General features: G+C 39.4%; 1 protein-coding gene across 6 annotated transcripts in view; it reads right to left on the bottom strand.

The window, feature by feature from the left end:
* rerea (arginine-glutamic acid dipeptide (RE) repeats a) overlaps positions 1–16,410 on the bottom strand; it is a 132,636-nt gene that overhangs the window by 25,712 nt on the left and 90,514 nt on the right. For 4 of the 6 annotated variants that reach the window (XM_023272563.3, XM_023272562.3, XM_055012969.1 and 1 more), the window contains 4 exons: positions 8,072–8,120; positions 6,284–6,408; positions 4,455–4,554; positions 3,661–3,759 (listed from right to left, as the gene is read on the bottom strand). In XM_023272563.3, the coding sequence (XP_023128331.2) occupies positions 3,661–3,759; positions 4,455–4,554; positions 6,284–6,408; positions 8,072–8,120 (373 nt within the window). Of the gene's footprint in view, positions 1–3,660; positions 3,760–4,454; positions 4,555–6,283; positions 6,409–8,071; positions 8,121–10,745; positions 10,940–16,410 lie in introns of those variants that run through there. The other 2 variants (XM_023272567.3, XM_023272566.3) reach the window with 2 other exon arrangements.

Below are 16,410 nucleotides of genomic sequence, written 5' to 3'. Positions count from 1 at the left end.
ATGAATTATTTATGTTTTTGTGTTTTATTTACTTTATAATGCATGAGATTTTTCTTTGGTGTAATCTATAGTTATCGCCTTACTGACGCATCAAACGCTTTGAGCCGCGCTCACCTCAACGTGACGGATTTTCACTTGTGCTAATAATGCCACGGTGAAGAACTGTTCAGAGGTCGGCTGTCACAAATCTTTCTGGAGTGAAATTATTTTTCTGTTCCTGCGAGAGAACAATAAAAATGAAACAACAATCTGCTTCGCGACGCTGTCACTTCCTCCAGAGCTTTAATGAAACGGCTTATAAATGATGATGGCAGCAGTCTTATCTTCACGCGGGATGTGTGCGAGGTGAAATTATAAATATTTTTCGAGGGTTGAGTCAAAATCCAGGATTATATGCTATGTGGCAGCAGCTGCAGGCACAGAAAGGAGAAGAGAGGCTGGGTGTGGGGCAAGAGAAGTCAAAGGGTGGTGGTGGTGGTGGTGACAAGTGACCCACAGACAGGCTGATTCTGTCATTTCAGCAGCCCCCGCTGTCACTTTTATTCACATCTCTAAAAGAACGGCTGAGGTGAAAAAAGAGCAGGCAGGAATAATGAAGCCGGTCCTGGAGGGGACGAGATGGAAGAGGGAGAGGAGGCAGAGCGGAGGGTGATAAATAAATGAGGAGCAGCAGGGCTGGTTTCTGTGAGTGTGTCATGGTTGGAGCTACATTTACACCTGTCCCTCAAGGCTGCAGGGCTGAAAAGGCACAAGTGGTGATCAGATCAGTGGAAGCCGTGTCCTTGACTGGCCGGAGTCTGGATGCTGCCTCCCGAAGGCTGCAGACACTGTGGGGCAGGTGGAGCACAGACAGTCTGCTGACGGCCTCCACCCGCAGACACAAAACACAGCCGGCACTGAAGACGGCTAACACTGTGTACCGGACTGTCTGACAGCTCCCCGACTCTGCTTACATAACGCCGTAAGCCAGGATGAAATAAATCTGTACAAGCGTGAATGGGCTGGGCCGTTATTCCAAAACTATCATACACCATCTTTCAGTGGAATAAAAAAACTAAATCATCAAAAAAAAATCATACTATGAAAGCAAAATTTTGCTATACAAACTCCAAGTGATTACATTAGTGTTAAAAACTTAGTTAAGACTTTTTTGTTTTGCATATGTAAGTTTGAATTTAGAGAGTTTCCTGATTTTTTGAGTATTTTTTCATGTTTGCTATATTGTGATATAAAGCTGAACCAATAAATTCTTGAGGCTAATATATCAGTCTTTATTGCACATGTTTCATACTGCCTGTCAAAATCTCTTCAAATCACGATGCCTTGAAAGGTGTAAACACTGTTTATTGATTTTTAATACAATTAGTATATCGATAGATTTTAAAACTACAAGTGTTTTGTTTATAGTATTGTACAGCAAGTTTTCTTAGACTATATACTAGCCTTTAATGTTAACGTTAATAACCTGCCTGTTTGGTCTTTTTGTTATTTTTGTTATTGTATGTAAGCTCCTGAAAACTCTGAATTTCCATCCATCCATCCATTATCTATACACCGCTTAATCCTCACTAGGGTCGCAGAGGGGGGGCTGGAGCCTATCCCAGCTGACTCAGGTGAAGGCAGGGGACACCCTAGACAGGTCGCCAGTCTGTCGCAGGGCTACATATATAGACAAACAAGCACTCACACATTCACACCTACGGGCAATTTAGAATGATCAATTAACCTCAGCATATTTTTGGACTGTGGGAGGAAGCCGGAGTACCCGGAGAGAACCCACGCATGCACAGGGAGAACATGCAAACTCCATGCAGAAAGATCCCGGGAAAGCCGGGACGCGAACCAGGGATCTTCTCGCTGCAAGGCGAAAGTGCTAACCACTACGCCACTGTGCAGACTCTGAATTTCCCTTGGGATTAATAAAGTATCTATATGTCTATCAATATTTTTGCATAAGTGACTGCAATATAGAGATACTTTAGAATAACTGTCAGTGTCCAGTATCACTTTTACACAGCTGGTCCATCAGAAAGCAGGGAAAAAAATATGTATTTTTTATGCTCTTAAGTTAAAACTGACAAATATACAACCAATTACAATCGGCTGGTGTATTTTATATACAGTTAATCTTATTTTAAAGATTCAAAAAATCATTATCTGCCAGTCAAAAGTTTGGACACACCTTCTCATTCAATACTTATTTATTTGTATTATTTTCTGCATTTTAGATACATACTGAAGGTTAACACTTTTTTGTTTACAACATAATTCCATACGTATTCTTTTATAGTTGTGATGCCTTCATTATAAAATAATTAAATAAAAACCATTGAAAGAGAAAGTGTGTCCAAACTTCTGACTGCTAGTTATTCATATCTAGATGCAAAAAGCTATTTTTCCTAATCTTTCCTACACTGTGTCACTGAGTTCAATACTCCTTGTGGATTAAAGTATTATGTATATTATTAAAAAAACACTCAAATGCAAACTTTTCATCCATTCAAACAGCCAGACTAAATTACCGAAGCGCACATTTTATTGCCTGAACCAGATTATTTACAGCTTCTGCTGTCGAGACTGTTCAGTGCTTCTTTGACAAGTGGTCTGTGGTAGACCTGCTGTGGTTCAGAGTGGCAATAAAGCCTCCATCAACCAGCCAGTCCCCGCTCTGATCACCTTCACACACATGTTCAGCCTGGCGCCGGCAAACGCGTAAATAAAAGGCAAACCTATAAGTAGTCCACAAAAGGATGGCTGACTTAATTTGCTGTGATTAACTCTGATCCTGCTGTGGGCTCCGGCTTAATCTAAATGTACCCATAATGCTCCATTACAACATAAATACGCCCATTCATTTCCACTGCATTCGAGCTGCTTGAATCAAAGTTCAACAAAAGACTGCCAAAGCTTCTTGATTACAAAACTATATCAAAGAGAAAAAAAAAGAAAGCTGATTCACCCAGGAGGAGGAACAACTAAAACAAGAGAATTTGAGCAGCGGAGCTTTGTGTTTGCCTAAGATCCACAGTCAGATCAGAGTTATCTTTAAGAGGGAGCGGGTATACAAACATGTAGTGCAGTGTGTCATAACGCATCAAGGCCAAAACCGCAGCGCTTAGTTGTTTTGACATGGTGTAATTCGGCGCTTTCATTCCCCTCCTTCCCACTCATGATGTGGTGTTTGATCAGGGAGAAGGGCTGCCATTTTCTGATTCCAGCCCTTCAACATCTGTGGCGAAATTCACATCGAAATTCAAATGGAGGCGAGCGTCACCAGCCCTCAATCTTTTCCCTTTCCAGGCTTCCAATGCTGAAGATTTATTCTGTGGGTGATAAACAGGATGCAGCTGCTCCAGAGCCTTGGAGGAGCTGGAAACTGAAGAGTGTTTTTTACTGATGCCTTGGCGAGACTCGGCCAAGAGCCCCATGTAAACTCCCTCTCAACAGCTCCCTCTAAAGTCACAAACCCAGCTCTGACACACATGCAGGTATTAGGACAACCAAAAAGGAAGAAGCATGAAAATAACCCACTGAATGAACTGAAATGAAATATAAACCTGTTGTGTGTGCCAACTTACATTCATAGCAATCATTTTTTTTGACACATGATGTGTGTTAATGCATTTTTAATAATAAAAAAAAATAGAGTCATTTTCTTACCACTTCATCCTCAGACCAGCACTTCTCTATCAGTTTGGGTACCGGCTTCTTCACCAGGCGCTGCAGAGCCTTGCCTGCATCATAGCTGCTCTCGTGAAGCTAAAAAACAACCACAAACAACACATAATTTCTGATTACAAAACATAGATATGGATGCATTAAAAGGCAACATCTACTGAGGCGCAGACATTCTTTGCAGTTCGAGCTGCATTCACACCTTTTATTTCCAGGTGTGACTTAACTTGCTACTACAAATATTAAAGCATCACAGGAAAAGCCGTGCCAAAGACCTGAGAACTGGCCTGGAAATAAACACTGCGGTGACAAAGGCGAGCGCTGTGCAGCTTTGAGCTTTGTGTCACATTCAATTGGGTGAAGCAGGCAGCGCTGGAGCGCTTCCTCTGAGAATAAACAAGCATTACTCATTGGAATTGCAAATAGAAAGGAAGGTCAAGAGACAACGACCTGCCCGCTATGTTAATTTTCCAGTTTATAGAGTTGGAATATAAATGCCCTGTTTATGATGATTCTAATCTCTTTCTTGTGCTTGATTTCTCGGTATTCATTGTCAATGTGACGGACAAATCTCTCATTGTGCCTAATGTATTGTTAGCACCTGAGGCTGGGTTTACTGGAAGAGGGGGCTGGTATTCTGGCTCAGGGGGACTTATCATTGCCCATCAATGCACAGCTAAACCCACAGTGCAATCTCTGCAGTTCACATTTTATTGTGAAACTCAGACAGATTAGTATTTTCCTGTTGCTGGAGTTGGCCTTGTTGCACGGCTACTTACAGTGTTAAGTGCGTTTAATGTAGTGTCGTCCCGAGAGGCTGCTAGACACCCATCTTCTGTTGAGCCTCCGTCACACATCCCTGCAAAGGCAGCCATGCTCCTGTGGACACAACATGGACGATATCAACATTATAAAAGGCCAAAGATGTAGATTCTACAGTTGGGGAAAACAGTAGGGATGTCCGATATTGGCTTTTATTTGCCAATATCTGACATGACGATATTGTCCAACTCTTAATTTCTGATTCCGATATTAATCGATACCGATATATGTGGGCTGTTTAACTAATTTTAGGTAACATCACATCTCTCCTGTCATGGAATTAACACATCATGCCTAATTTTATTGTGATGCCCCACTGGATGCATTCTCAAATGCAACTAGACTTTCCAAATGTAAACATTGTCTGTGCAAAATAAGAAAACTACTTCAACTTAAGTTATGGAAAAAATGCCTTTTTTAAAAATTGTCACAAACAACAGTTCACACTCTGCCTCCCTACCTCCCTCCCTTTCTCCCTCTATGAGTCCGGTAAATGCTGGTGAAATTCAGGCATTATTTTATCGGTTTTCATGATAGGCAAAAAAAACGATAATGATATTGACTGATATTACATTTTTTATGCCAATATCGGTGGGCCGATATTATCGGACATCCCTAGGAAATACCTATTTTTCTGATAGATATTGCAACTGTGATGTCATTTTCAACTCAATTCTGTAAAGTCGTGTTTCAGTTCAATACCTAGCGTGAAACAGATTTAAAACATGTGATTGAGTTTTACCACAAGACACTATCAAAAGTGTCACACAAGGAGGACAACATGAATTAAAGCCAGCAGATTAAACCCTGGGTCATAGCATATGTCTTAAACTACAACTTTTGCAATTTGCTAATTATGATTTCAGTGTAAAACTGATTATTGTTCAGCCCTGCTAGCTACTAGCTGCTACTAGAGAATCACTTAAATTCCATTCCTCCACACTCTTTTAATAATATCTCATTGGCACTGAGTAGAGATAGTAAAATACAGTTAAATGCAGTTGTCACTTGTGCACAGTCCTGACACTCAGCACAGCTACTGAAATAACTTCATGAAGCTAAATAAAGCTCAACTGCTTGTTATAAACCAGTACTATTTTTATACAAGGTCATTTAATCAATCTAACACTCACTTCCAACCTTAATAATAACCTGAGCAAAGCTGAAAAACTATCGAGCAATTCTTTTGATTAATTTTCTGCATAAAAATAACACATTGAGAATTTCTTTTCAAGTCTTACTTCATAGTAAAATGATTAATTTACTGGTTTACATTTTTTTGTGTGAACAAAGTAAGAAAGTCGGGTTCTTGTGTGTAATACTGTCAAGAATAAAAACAGATTTTATTGGAATTTCTAACAACACTGTCTGCCATTGTGGGAGTTTGTAATTAATTATACTGCAGCACAGCAGGAAAAGCCTGTTAACACGCATCACTTGAACTGAGACAACATCTCATGGAGCCATGATGACTGATTTAATCCCATGATACCGCACCAGATGAAGTGTAACATTAATAAGTAGCATTAAAATACCAGTCCTGAGACTACAAGAATGTACAGACAATCTGTTGCACTGATCTGGAGATAAGAAACAGCAAACTGGTAGACTGTGGAAGGCACTGTGGAACTACACTCACGTACCAGTCCAGTATGAGCAGAGGACCATCTGTAATTACATTTTCTTAAATCCATTTTTAAACCTTATTGGTGATTTCTTGTGCAAAAGAAGTGTAATAGCTCTGACCCTGCAAAGCTGCCAAGTTCCTGCGTTTCTCTGGGCTCACCTTGCGGCTCTGAGGTACATGAGAAGGTCACAGTCATTGACCCCTGGCATCCAGACCAGCTCCTCATTCTCGGTCACGGCCTGGCCACCAGGGGAGGGGAAAGGCTGCAGCTCTGGGAGCTTGGCCTAATTAGGTCCACAGAGAAGGAGAGGGACAGATGGTGTCACACTACAAATAGCATGCAAGCTTGAAGAAAATATCAGCTTTCAACCCGCTGTCATCAACTTTTCGCCGTGTGGCTGAGTGGTGGCAACGGGGAACGGAGACAAGTTACAGCGACAACGGTCCAACGTCTTAACACAGCAGTGAGCGACTCAGATGACATTCTGCTGCAGATCAAATGAACAACACCGTCTGAAGAGGATCAATATTTCTCACAAAGATGGGAGCGGACACAGATTCCCAAAATTAAGGGGCGACACAACTTACTGATATATCTGAATTTAAGACACTTCATTGTACACACAGTTTCTCCACATCACTGCGGTAAAGTTTTACCACATCTGAGGCCAGTTGTTGCAAACATTAATGCAAATTATCATGCAAACTTTATCCAGACAGTAATACTTTAAGTCCAAATCATCTTTTTGTGTTTCTAACCAGTTTATACACATTTAACAAATGGTTTACAGAACACTGAAATGGAATTTTCAATAGATGTGTTTATGGGTCAAACAATACTGATTATTAATAATCAATGAGACCAATAATTGTGCTATTTGGAACTGTTATGGTTTTGCAGTAAAAATGAAAAAAAAAATGTTGTCAAAATTAGGTATAACACAAAGTTCAACACCAAAACTTGCTGAAATGCCTGTTTTTCTATGTTTTGCAAATAAAAAACACCCAAAACAAGAGCAGTGGCTGCATTAGAGTCACAGCAGCACCATTTTAAATGTAATTCATTTCATCTGGAGTCTGTTTTTCAAAAATAATGACATGGTTGATCAAAAATATGCTGAATATTGGATCTAATAATTGGCCAGGCTGATCATCAGTCGACCCCATTACATGTAAATGCATATGTCAAAAACTTTTCTTACTCCTGCGAGCATTGATAAGCGGAAACTGATGCATAAACAGATAATAAATGACAAAAATTACGCAGTTCAAACAAACGTCTATGTAAATGTTTGAGCCCACAAGCATTTTTAAACAAAACTTCCATATTCACACTGGCATCACTCCTCGATAAAATGATGTCTTATATATCATTTTTTGACTTATAGACAGAATGCAATAGATGCACTACATTTTACATAACTATTCATCTTGTGACAGCAGCATTGCAGGGTAGATGAAACTAAATTGCTGTTATGAGTAGATTCAACTCACTTGTGGCACAAAAATAAACTTGATTGTGCAAAACTAGGACAGATCATGCAGGTCGGTGACAAATTAAAGGACAGGAATAAACTTTTGACCCCTGCAGTGAAGGGATTTTAGTAGATCTGTGATGCTATGGGGGGAATTTTGGTTTGGATTCACTTGTCCCTTTAGTGTGAAGCATCACCACAAATCAGTACAAAGTTGTGCTGAACCATGTTAACAGATTGAGAGATTTTGGACCAGCATGATATACAGCACACTTCATTATCAATACAACAAATGAAGGAATATCATTTGGAAGAATGGTGTTCCAGAGATTTGGAGAATAACTACAACACCTTATCGAGACGCTTTATGTTGGTTTTTCCTTTAATTTGTCACCTGTCTGTATGAGAGAGTTGACCACTCTGAGGTAACTGTGTGATGACAAAACGATATATGTCGTGTGCGGTGACTTACTTGATGACTGGGTCCCACTCGGATTTCCCCTTGTGTGCTGTTTAGTCGCCTGAGAGACAAATAGAGCAGATTGAAACAAAATATTTAGTCGTCCAAATGTAAAAGCTAGATAGTCTGTTGGCACGGCGACTCCTGTTGAATCACATGAACAGCTGCACAAACTACAAAGTCATAAAAAGACAGCATGACTGGCTGAAGCTTAATAGTGTGGAAGAAAAGAAAATGTCAGAAGCTAACAATTCATGACCACGATCGGATCAAATACGGACCCAGAGCACGAGGCCTGTACTTTATATCATGGAAGTCTTTATGGGGAAGTCACATGTGAGATAAACGTGTAGGATTTTACTTGGAAAGGCGTGTAAAGGTTTCAGGAGAATATTTCTGGTCGACTGCTCCTGCACAGGGAGCTGAGCAGAGCACATTTGCAGGCCTGATATTGTGGATGCAGCAATAAAACAGAATCCCCTAAAAGGAGGAGGAGGGATGGAAGGGGGGGGGGGGGGGGGGGGGCAGGGTGAGAGCCTCTGAAATGGCTGCTGGTACAAACGTTGGTAGCCATAGCAACTGCAATTTAATAATAGTGTTCCGAATCTCCAGCTGCAGTGGATTAAAGAAAATGACAAGATGTTCCTTTTGAAAAAGCCTTTCCTTCTGTTGCCTAGGCAACACCGCCGATTTTCATACAAGGGAGCGCGGGGCGGCCCAGAATCTGTCGGCATGATTTGCACCCGGAGAAGCTCGCACTCCATCACCGAGAACCTGGAGGAAACTTGAGAGGCCGCAGCCTTCTGGTCTCTGCACAGTCCTCAAACCACACAAACCCTGTGACGGGTGCAAATGTGGCTCCACTCCACTTTCCCCTCCTGAGCAGACCTCCACGTCCTCTCAGGAAAATGAGAGGTTTTTTTGGAGGTGTACAAAGATCTAGATGTGAGCACAGGCCAAAAACTGAATTTCAAAATGCTCCAGGACATGTTGCAATACTTTCTATCACTTTATTCTAAACACGTTCAGCGGATAAGACTAACAACATGCTCAGCACTCTGACTACAAGAACCCACAGTGATGAATAGCACTGATAAACATAAAACAAGGTAGTTTCTTGCATCACCAGCTCTTCAGATTAGATCTGAAAGGTTTCATAACGATTTCATAACACTTAAATGCTACTTTAGGCTGGGTTTCACACGCTATTATGTGACTGAAACTTTTAAAATGTTATTAGACCTGAATACTATCTACCTCTTTGGATTTATTACAGATAAATGAAACAAAGAAATGCAGAACAACGCAGTATGTCTCCATATCTACATGTGTATACCTACAATAATGAAATGTCTGCATGTGGTTCCTAACAAAAGAAAAAAAATGCTTAACATACAACATGAATATGGTCAGCGTTCCTGCTCGGAGAAAGTTCTGCAAACGTGTTTCTGACAATGTGCAGTCGGCCAGGTCCACGGTGCGTTTGGCAGGAGGCTTTAAGGATGACAAATGAGGACCGGTGCACCAGAATAAGAACAGCGTGTCTGAAGATAGCCGTGTTTTAATGCTGCACAGGTCCTGAGAGACCAGGCTGAATACAGATCACAGCAGGAAGCTGGAAAGGAGTTTCCATGAACGGCTTCAGGTATGTTTGGAACAGAAATCCTGCACAGACGAGCCCTAACAAGCATGGAAGAAGACTCAGACCGTTTATAATGCTGATATATCCTCCAATTACATCCTTGTTCGTTGTTATTTTTAATTCTTGTGGATAACAAGAAAATAAACAACTCTTGTGTTTTAATTCTATTACGGACATAAATGAATCTTAGCTGCTGTGCTCAAAGGATTAGTTATAAAACTGAATCCAGTAATAATGTTTATTTTTTCCCCCCACTAATAAGCAGCTCAAAGCCTGCTGCCTTGCACAATAAACAATGTAAACATGCACATTTGCTACGAGTTCAGCTTTAACTCAGCATTAGTGCACAATCTTGTCAAGTAATTACAGGCTTACCTATCAAACCCAAACAACAACGTGACAGTCTGGTCAACTCTCTGTGTGTGTGAGTGTGCAATCAAGGATAGCTCCGCCCCCCTCCATCAATTCCACCCAATCAACGCGCGAAGCCGTGGCACACTGACATAATTGCGGCACAGCAAAAACAGAACCCAACTTCACGGTAATAGCATCACGACAAGCGGCTTGTGTAAACCCCCAGCTGGTGCGCAGAGCCGGCTGAGCCTCCGTCGCACCCCGAGCACCGCTTCATGCGCCATGTCAGCCCCCGGTAGTAAACAGGAGCCGCAAAATGGAGCTAAGGGAAGCCTCTCCGGGTCTCTGTAGCGGCACCGGGTAGCAACGTTGATCAGCCCCGACACAATAAACACCGTGCACGTATCCGGAGCGTGATGGAAACATGTTAACAAAGGTGTCACGTCGCTGTATTTTTGCGTTACGGCTGCGCGTAACGGTATGCGAGCTGCGGTGACAGCCTCCAGATCCCCACAACCCGTCCTCATCCTCTCCCCACAAACAAAACACAGCCGCCGAGCACAATGACAGCGACGCGGACAGCCCGCAATCACCGCACGGTTCAGTCAGACAGCCGCGAAAATAAAGACGAGCCGACAGTCGCGCAGCAACCAATAAATGGCACGAGAAAGAACAGGAGCGCAAACCTACCTCCGGGGACTGAACAAATCGTCCATTTCTGACATCGAGCCCTAAGGTTGGGTGGTGACACTGTTTATGTGCGTGTATGTGTTAAAAAAAAAAAAAGAAAAAGACAGCTCGTTGGAATTAACTCCCCTCTCACACCTATTTCTAGGTGCTCAAAATGGAGAAGCACGCATTCGCTCCGGAGAGGTGTTCACTGAGCTTGTGCTGTGACCTCAGCCTGCACGTACAGCGTCGCACAGCTCTGCTCGCTCCGCTATACACTACTGAGCATGTGCTGCGACCTCACACACATACACACGCACGCACACGCACGGAGACGCGCACAGGCAGGCAGGCAGACAGACACGCATGCAGGATACGGAATTCATCTCTGCTCGTATGTCTGCACCATAATAAACAGGAGTGAAATTGCAATGCTGCAGACACCCTGCTCAGAATACCAAACGAGCTGAGCAGCACAGGAGGAGGAGGAGGAGGAGGAGGAGGAGGAGGAGGAGGAGGAGGAGGAGGAGGAGGAGGAGGAAGGAATGGAGGAAAACTGAGACTGAACAGGGGCCCCCTGAAGGAAGGGGGTTCCCAACTGGCAACCCTCAGTGCCAGCAACAAGGACAGCTGTCACTGCAACGTGAAAAATCCAAACACAAGCAGTGGGTCAATATAGAATAGAGGACTTTTGAAGTCCATAGGATATATCTTGCATATATTTTTATTAAAAGTACAAAAAAAATGATGTTTTTATGTTCATTATGATCATATCTTTACAAATTCTATAATTATTTATTATGGAAACAATCACTTATTAATAAAAAAAATGACTGGATATCACTAAAATGTCAACTAAATAACCGTTCAAATTTAAGTTAGTTCCAAATCTCATGACCTGGTTCCATGTTTTGTGTATCGATTTTGTCATTTTGTGTATCGATTTTGTCAAGTTGTGTCTTGATTTTGTCATTTTGTGTCGTTTTGCCACTTTGTGTCTCAGTTTTGTCATTTTGTGTCGTTTTGTCACTTTGTGTCTTGATTTTGTCACTTTGCGTCTTGTTTTTGTCATTTTTTGTCTCATTTTGTCATTTTGTGTCTCGTTTTGTCACTTTGTGTCTTGGTTTTTAATAAAAAATGACTGGATATCACTAAAATGCCAACTAAATAACCGTCCCATTTTAATAACAACCACCTTCTAATTAGCTAAACAATAATAAAATGAGCTGATTCAAAGATTGTTTTGATTGTGTTCTTTGTATTAAGTTGAGATAATAGTGACAGATATTTCTTTTGTGGAAATATATCAAATTTTATATGTAAAATAACAAATTGTATCTGTGTCCCAGAAATCACTTTCCACTAAGTTCCCCGTTACAAAAACACCTCTCAAAGAAGTGTGTTAATTCCAGATCACATGACCTGCTCCACATGATGTCATTTCCTCCTGAAGAAAAGACTGGCCAGACTCCAAGGCTTTCTGAGTTATTTAATATAAAGTAGTGTGTGAGTCAAGTTTGGATTTATGGCATGTCAACAGGTTTACTACAATATCTTTAGAAATAACTTTCAATGTAAATTTTACTCAATTGTATATATAATATTTAGAAGAATCTTTCTGTAAAAATGCCATGTGGTGTTTGGTTATAGGCAGCAATGTTGATTTTAGGCCTGAAAACAGCAAAAATGTCAACTATGATACAAAAAGTACCGCAATTATATACTGACCCAGTGGATCACAACAAAGCTCATTTTTTAGCAGCTCATCATGCCCAAAATACATCTTAATCCTTTGGAACAACAATGCAAGGGGGAAATATGAAAGATAAAATGTTAAAATACAGTGATTTTTTTTAAAGGCACTGCTAGCTTAACATTAAAATTGATATCACATATAAGTATTACAATATTGATATTAATACCATTTATTGTGCAATAAATGCATGAGCTGTGTTTGACCTTTAAGGGATGGATTCCCAGACTCTGAATGATTGAATACATGAGAGACACAACCAGGTACAGGTCAAGCTGCAAAGTTTTCACACATACACAGTCCAAAAAGATAGAGAGATTTGACTTTGATACACAGCACATTCCTATTTCCTTACAAGGTAGCAACTAATTACACTGAAACTGCTAACTCAAGGTTGTTTAAGGGTGGAAACCATCATAATCCTCCCTATGAGATACCACCAGTGGCTGCATCACATCACAGCTAACAAAGGAACAGATTGACAGGTAGAGAGCAGGAAGAGGGTTCTAGAAGGGTTCTTTTTACAACGTGCGGTTCTTGGAGATTGGATGAATCGTGTGCCAAGACATATGGACACATCTGTGCACCAACCACAGGGAGAACTGAGTCTAAACCATGGTTTATCCACACTTTTAGCCAATCACATTTCAATATTTGAATTATATGTTCTGCAACCAATCACATTTCACCATACTGTATAAGATGATTTGCTGATATCAGACTTTATCCTTTTCTGGGAGGCTGTTCCAAACAGAAAAGTGTACAAGATTCTTTTGAGACGCTGATGTCAGAAAATAAACAGCTTAATTAGAGAGAAAACGAACACGCGATCTCACAAATTCACCAAGCTTGATCAAAGAACTGCACTATGAAGCAGGTTTCATGTTTTAAAAATATGCGCTAAGCCAAAAATCTGACTTTTCAGTGTCATGAAGCTGTGTCTCTTTTAACCACCTCGATCACCATGGTAACCGATGCTACATAGCTGACCTGCTCCGGAGGATTATTTTCCTGAATTATCTGTATGCTGATTTCTCGTTTTTCTAATATGTGTCTCTATAAAATGTTTTTAGCTGTCAGACAAAATGTGTGACGACAACAAAGATTCATTCACATTTTCACGGCTGATACAGACTCACAGCTCAGGGAAGGCGTTATATCTGCAGACCTGTGCAGCTGTATGTTAGTAACGCCACTGAACAAAGCCCTGCAGTTACAGTGCCACAAACTGTATGTGTTGCCATGGGAACCTGCATGCATTCACTGGGAGAAAAGCCATAAATATGTTTTCATGCTTGGTCCCGATTTGCTGCCAAGTCTGTTATACACTTTCTGCTACACACAGATTAGAAAATTGGCTAGTCTATTGATTATTTATTAGTTATAGTGCATTGTGAAAGTATTTCTATTACTTTTTGTGATTTATAAACCCCTCATTACACTTATTGCTAGTTTGACTTCTAACACTTGCTGCCGACTGACTGGCAACACTTTTTTTAATCTATATGTTACTGTATAACGTTATGTACTGAAAAACCAAGTCAAAGTGCTTGTATGTGAAATGCTACTTGGCAAAAAAATCTTTCTGATTGTGATTTATTACAGAGAATATTCATATATCAATACCTGCTCCTATCTTTAATTATAAGAGTGTCAGATCTAAATGCTCTTCTTGAGTATCATGTTTAAAAGTTTAACATCTCTAATGTGCAGCTGTTAAAAAAAAAAAAAGAGCTGCATCGGAAATGGACTGACAGGGAAAATAAATATATTAAGTTACACAATTAACAGTTTACGACCAGCATTCCTCTCTTGTATCATCCACAGCATCAGCACTTTTTACAGTAACAACTTTTTATCTTCTAAATAGCTCTCAATTGTTCCAATGACTTAAGTCAGGAGTGTCAAACTCATCTTAGTTCAGGTTCCACATTCAGCCCAATTTGATCTCAAGTCACCAGTAAAATCACAGCATAATAACCTATAAATAACCACAACTCCAAATTTTTCCTTTGTTTTGGTGTAAAAAAAAAAAAGCATGTTCTGAAAATGTTCACATTTAAGGAATTATCTTTTTACAAAACATTACAAACAACCTGAAATTTTTCAAGAAAAATAAATTCAATTTCAACAACATTATACCTCAGTTTATCATTTACACATTACAACTTCCAGATCACAGAGTGTCTACAAAGGAACACAACATTTAGTCACAGGTATCTGGAACTGAACAATATAGTATTCTACTTTATAATGAAAATGGCAAAAGTCAGACAAAAAACAACAAAAATAAGACAAAATATGAAAAAAATTAGACAAAATGACAAAAATTAGACAAAATGACACGAAACAAAAAAGAGACAAAAAATAGACAAAAGTTACAAAGCAACAAAAAATGGACATAAGCGAGACAAAAACTGTTTAAAAAAAGGAACAAAACGACAAAAAATAGACAAAAAACACAAGAAAGACAAAAAGGAAACACAAAACGGCAAAAACATGAGACAAGACAAATGACAAAATATTAGAAAAATGAGACACAAAATGACAAAAGCAATCTAGTATTTTACTTTATGATCTACACAACTGTCATGGTCTGGAAATTGTTTTAAATGTACAGTTTTACAACTGACAATTTTCAGACAAGTAAAACAAATATAACACATACAAAGTCTTATCAAAAGTTTTCAGTCAGTGTTTAAACAAATCACCTCTCAACAGTGAGGAGAAGCTGTGCATCAACTAATGAGGCTCACTATATTTCTAACAGAAAGACACTGCGTCTGCACTGATAACCAGAGTTATATTATTATTATTATTATTATTATTATTATTATTATTATTATTATTATTATTATTATTATTACTAATATATCACTATTATAAAAATGCTATTAGACAAAAATGACCAATAATTACGAATGCCACTAGACGTAATGAAACAAATGTGGAATATCATAATTAGTGTGAGTGGAAAGGTGTTTTTTGCTCATTTGGACTCACAGCATGGCTCTGTTTATGGATGCATGATGATACTGGCATCGTCATCGGTATTATCATTGGAAATAGTGGCCAAAATGGCTTTTGTTATTTATTGTCTTTTCTTGTCTGAATTTTGTAGTTTGTTTTTTGTTTTTGTCGTTCTGTGCTTCCTTTTTGTCTTGCTTTTGTTTTTTGTCATTTTGTGTTTTGCTTTATTCATTGCTTTGTGTATCTTTTTTTGTCTCGCTTTTGTTGATTTGTTTCTTTTTTTGCCAATTTTTTTTGCCATTTGTGTCATTTGTGTAAATTTTTGTTCCATTCTTTACCTTTTTTGTCTCTTTTTTGTTTTGTTTCGTGTGGTTTGTCTCTTTTTTGTCATTTTGTTTCTTGCTTTTGTTGTTTTGTGTCTCATTTTTGTAATATTTTGTCTTGTTTTTGTTGTTTTTTTGGTCTTTTTTTAATCTGACTTTTATTGTTTTGATCATAAAGTAAAACGCTATATTATTCAGTTCCAGATGACTAAATGTTCTGTGTCTTTGTAGACACTCTGTGTCCTGGAAATTGTAATGTGTAAATGATAAACTGAGGCTGAAGGTACTTTTTTGCATTAAAACAAAGGAATTGTGGTTATTTATAGGTTATTATGCTGTGATTTTACTGGTGACTTGAGATCAAATTGGGCTGAATGGTCCCTGAAGTAAAATGAGTTTGACACTCCTGTTCTATATAGCAAGGCAAAAAAATATGCATATATAGGCATCAGGAAACTGCCACAATGACTTGGAAAATATTAGAATATCAACAAAAATTTAGTATGGTGCATCTCTAGCTCACGACAGTGAGACAACATGTACAATACAAGGAACCTGAGAGTGAAGCAGCAAAACTTTCATTACTTTTATTATTTCTACCTTCAGTTTTCCTACTGTGACACGTCAAATGTCTTCAGCA

The sequence above is a fragment of the Amphiprion ocellaris genome, chromosome 8, assembly GCF_022539595.1.
Source record: "Amphiprion ocellaris isolate individual 3 ecotype Okinawa chromosome 8, ASM2253959v1, whole genome shotgun sequence".
Classification (NCBI taxonomy): domain Eukaryota; kingdom Metazoa; phylum Chordata; class Actinopteri; family Pomacentridae; genus Amphiprion; species Amphiprion ocellaris.
The sequence above is the reverse complement of the archived record's forward strand: the minus strand, read 5'-3'. Positions and strand labels throughout refer to the sequence as shown.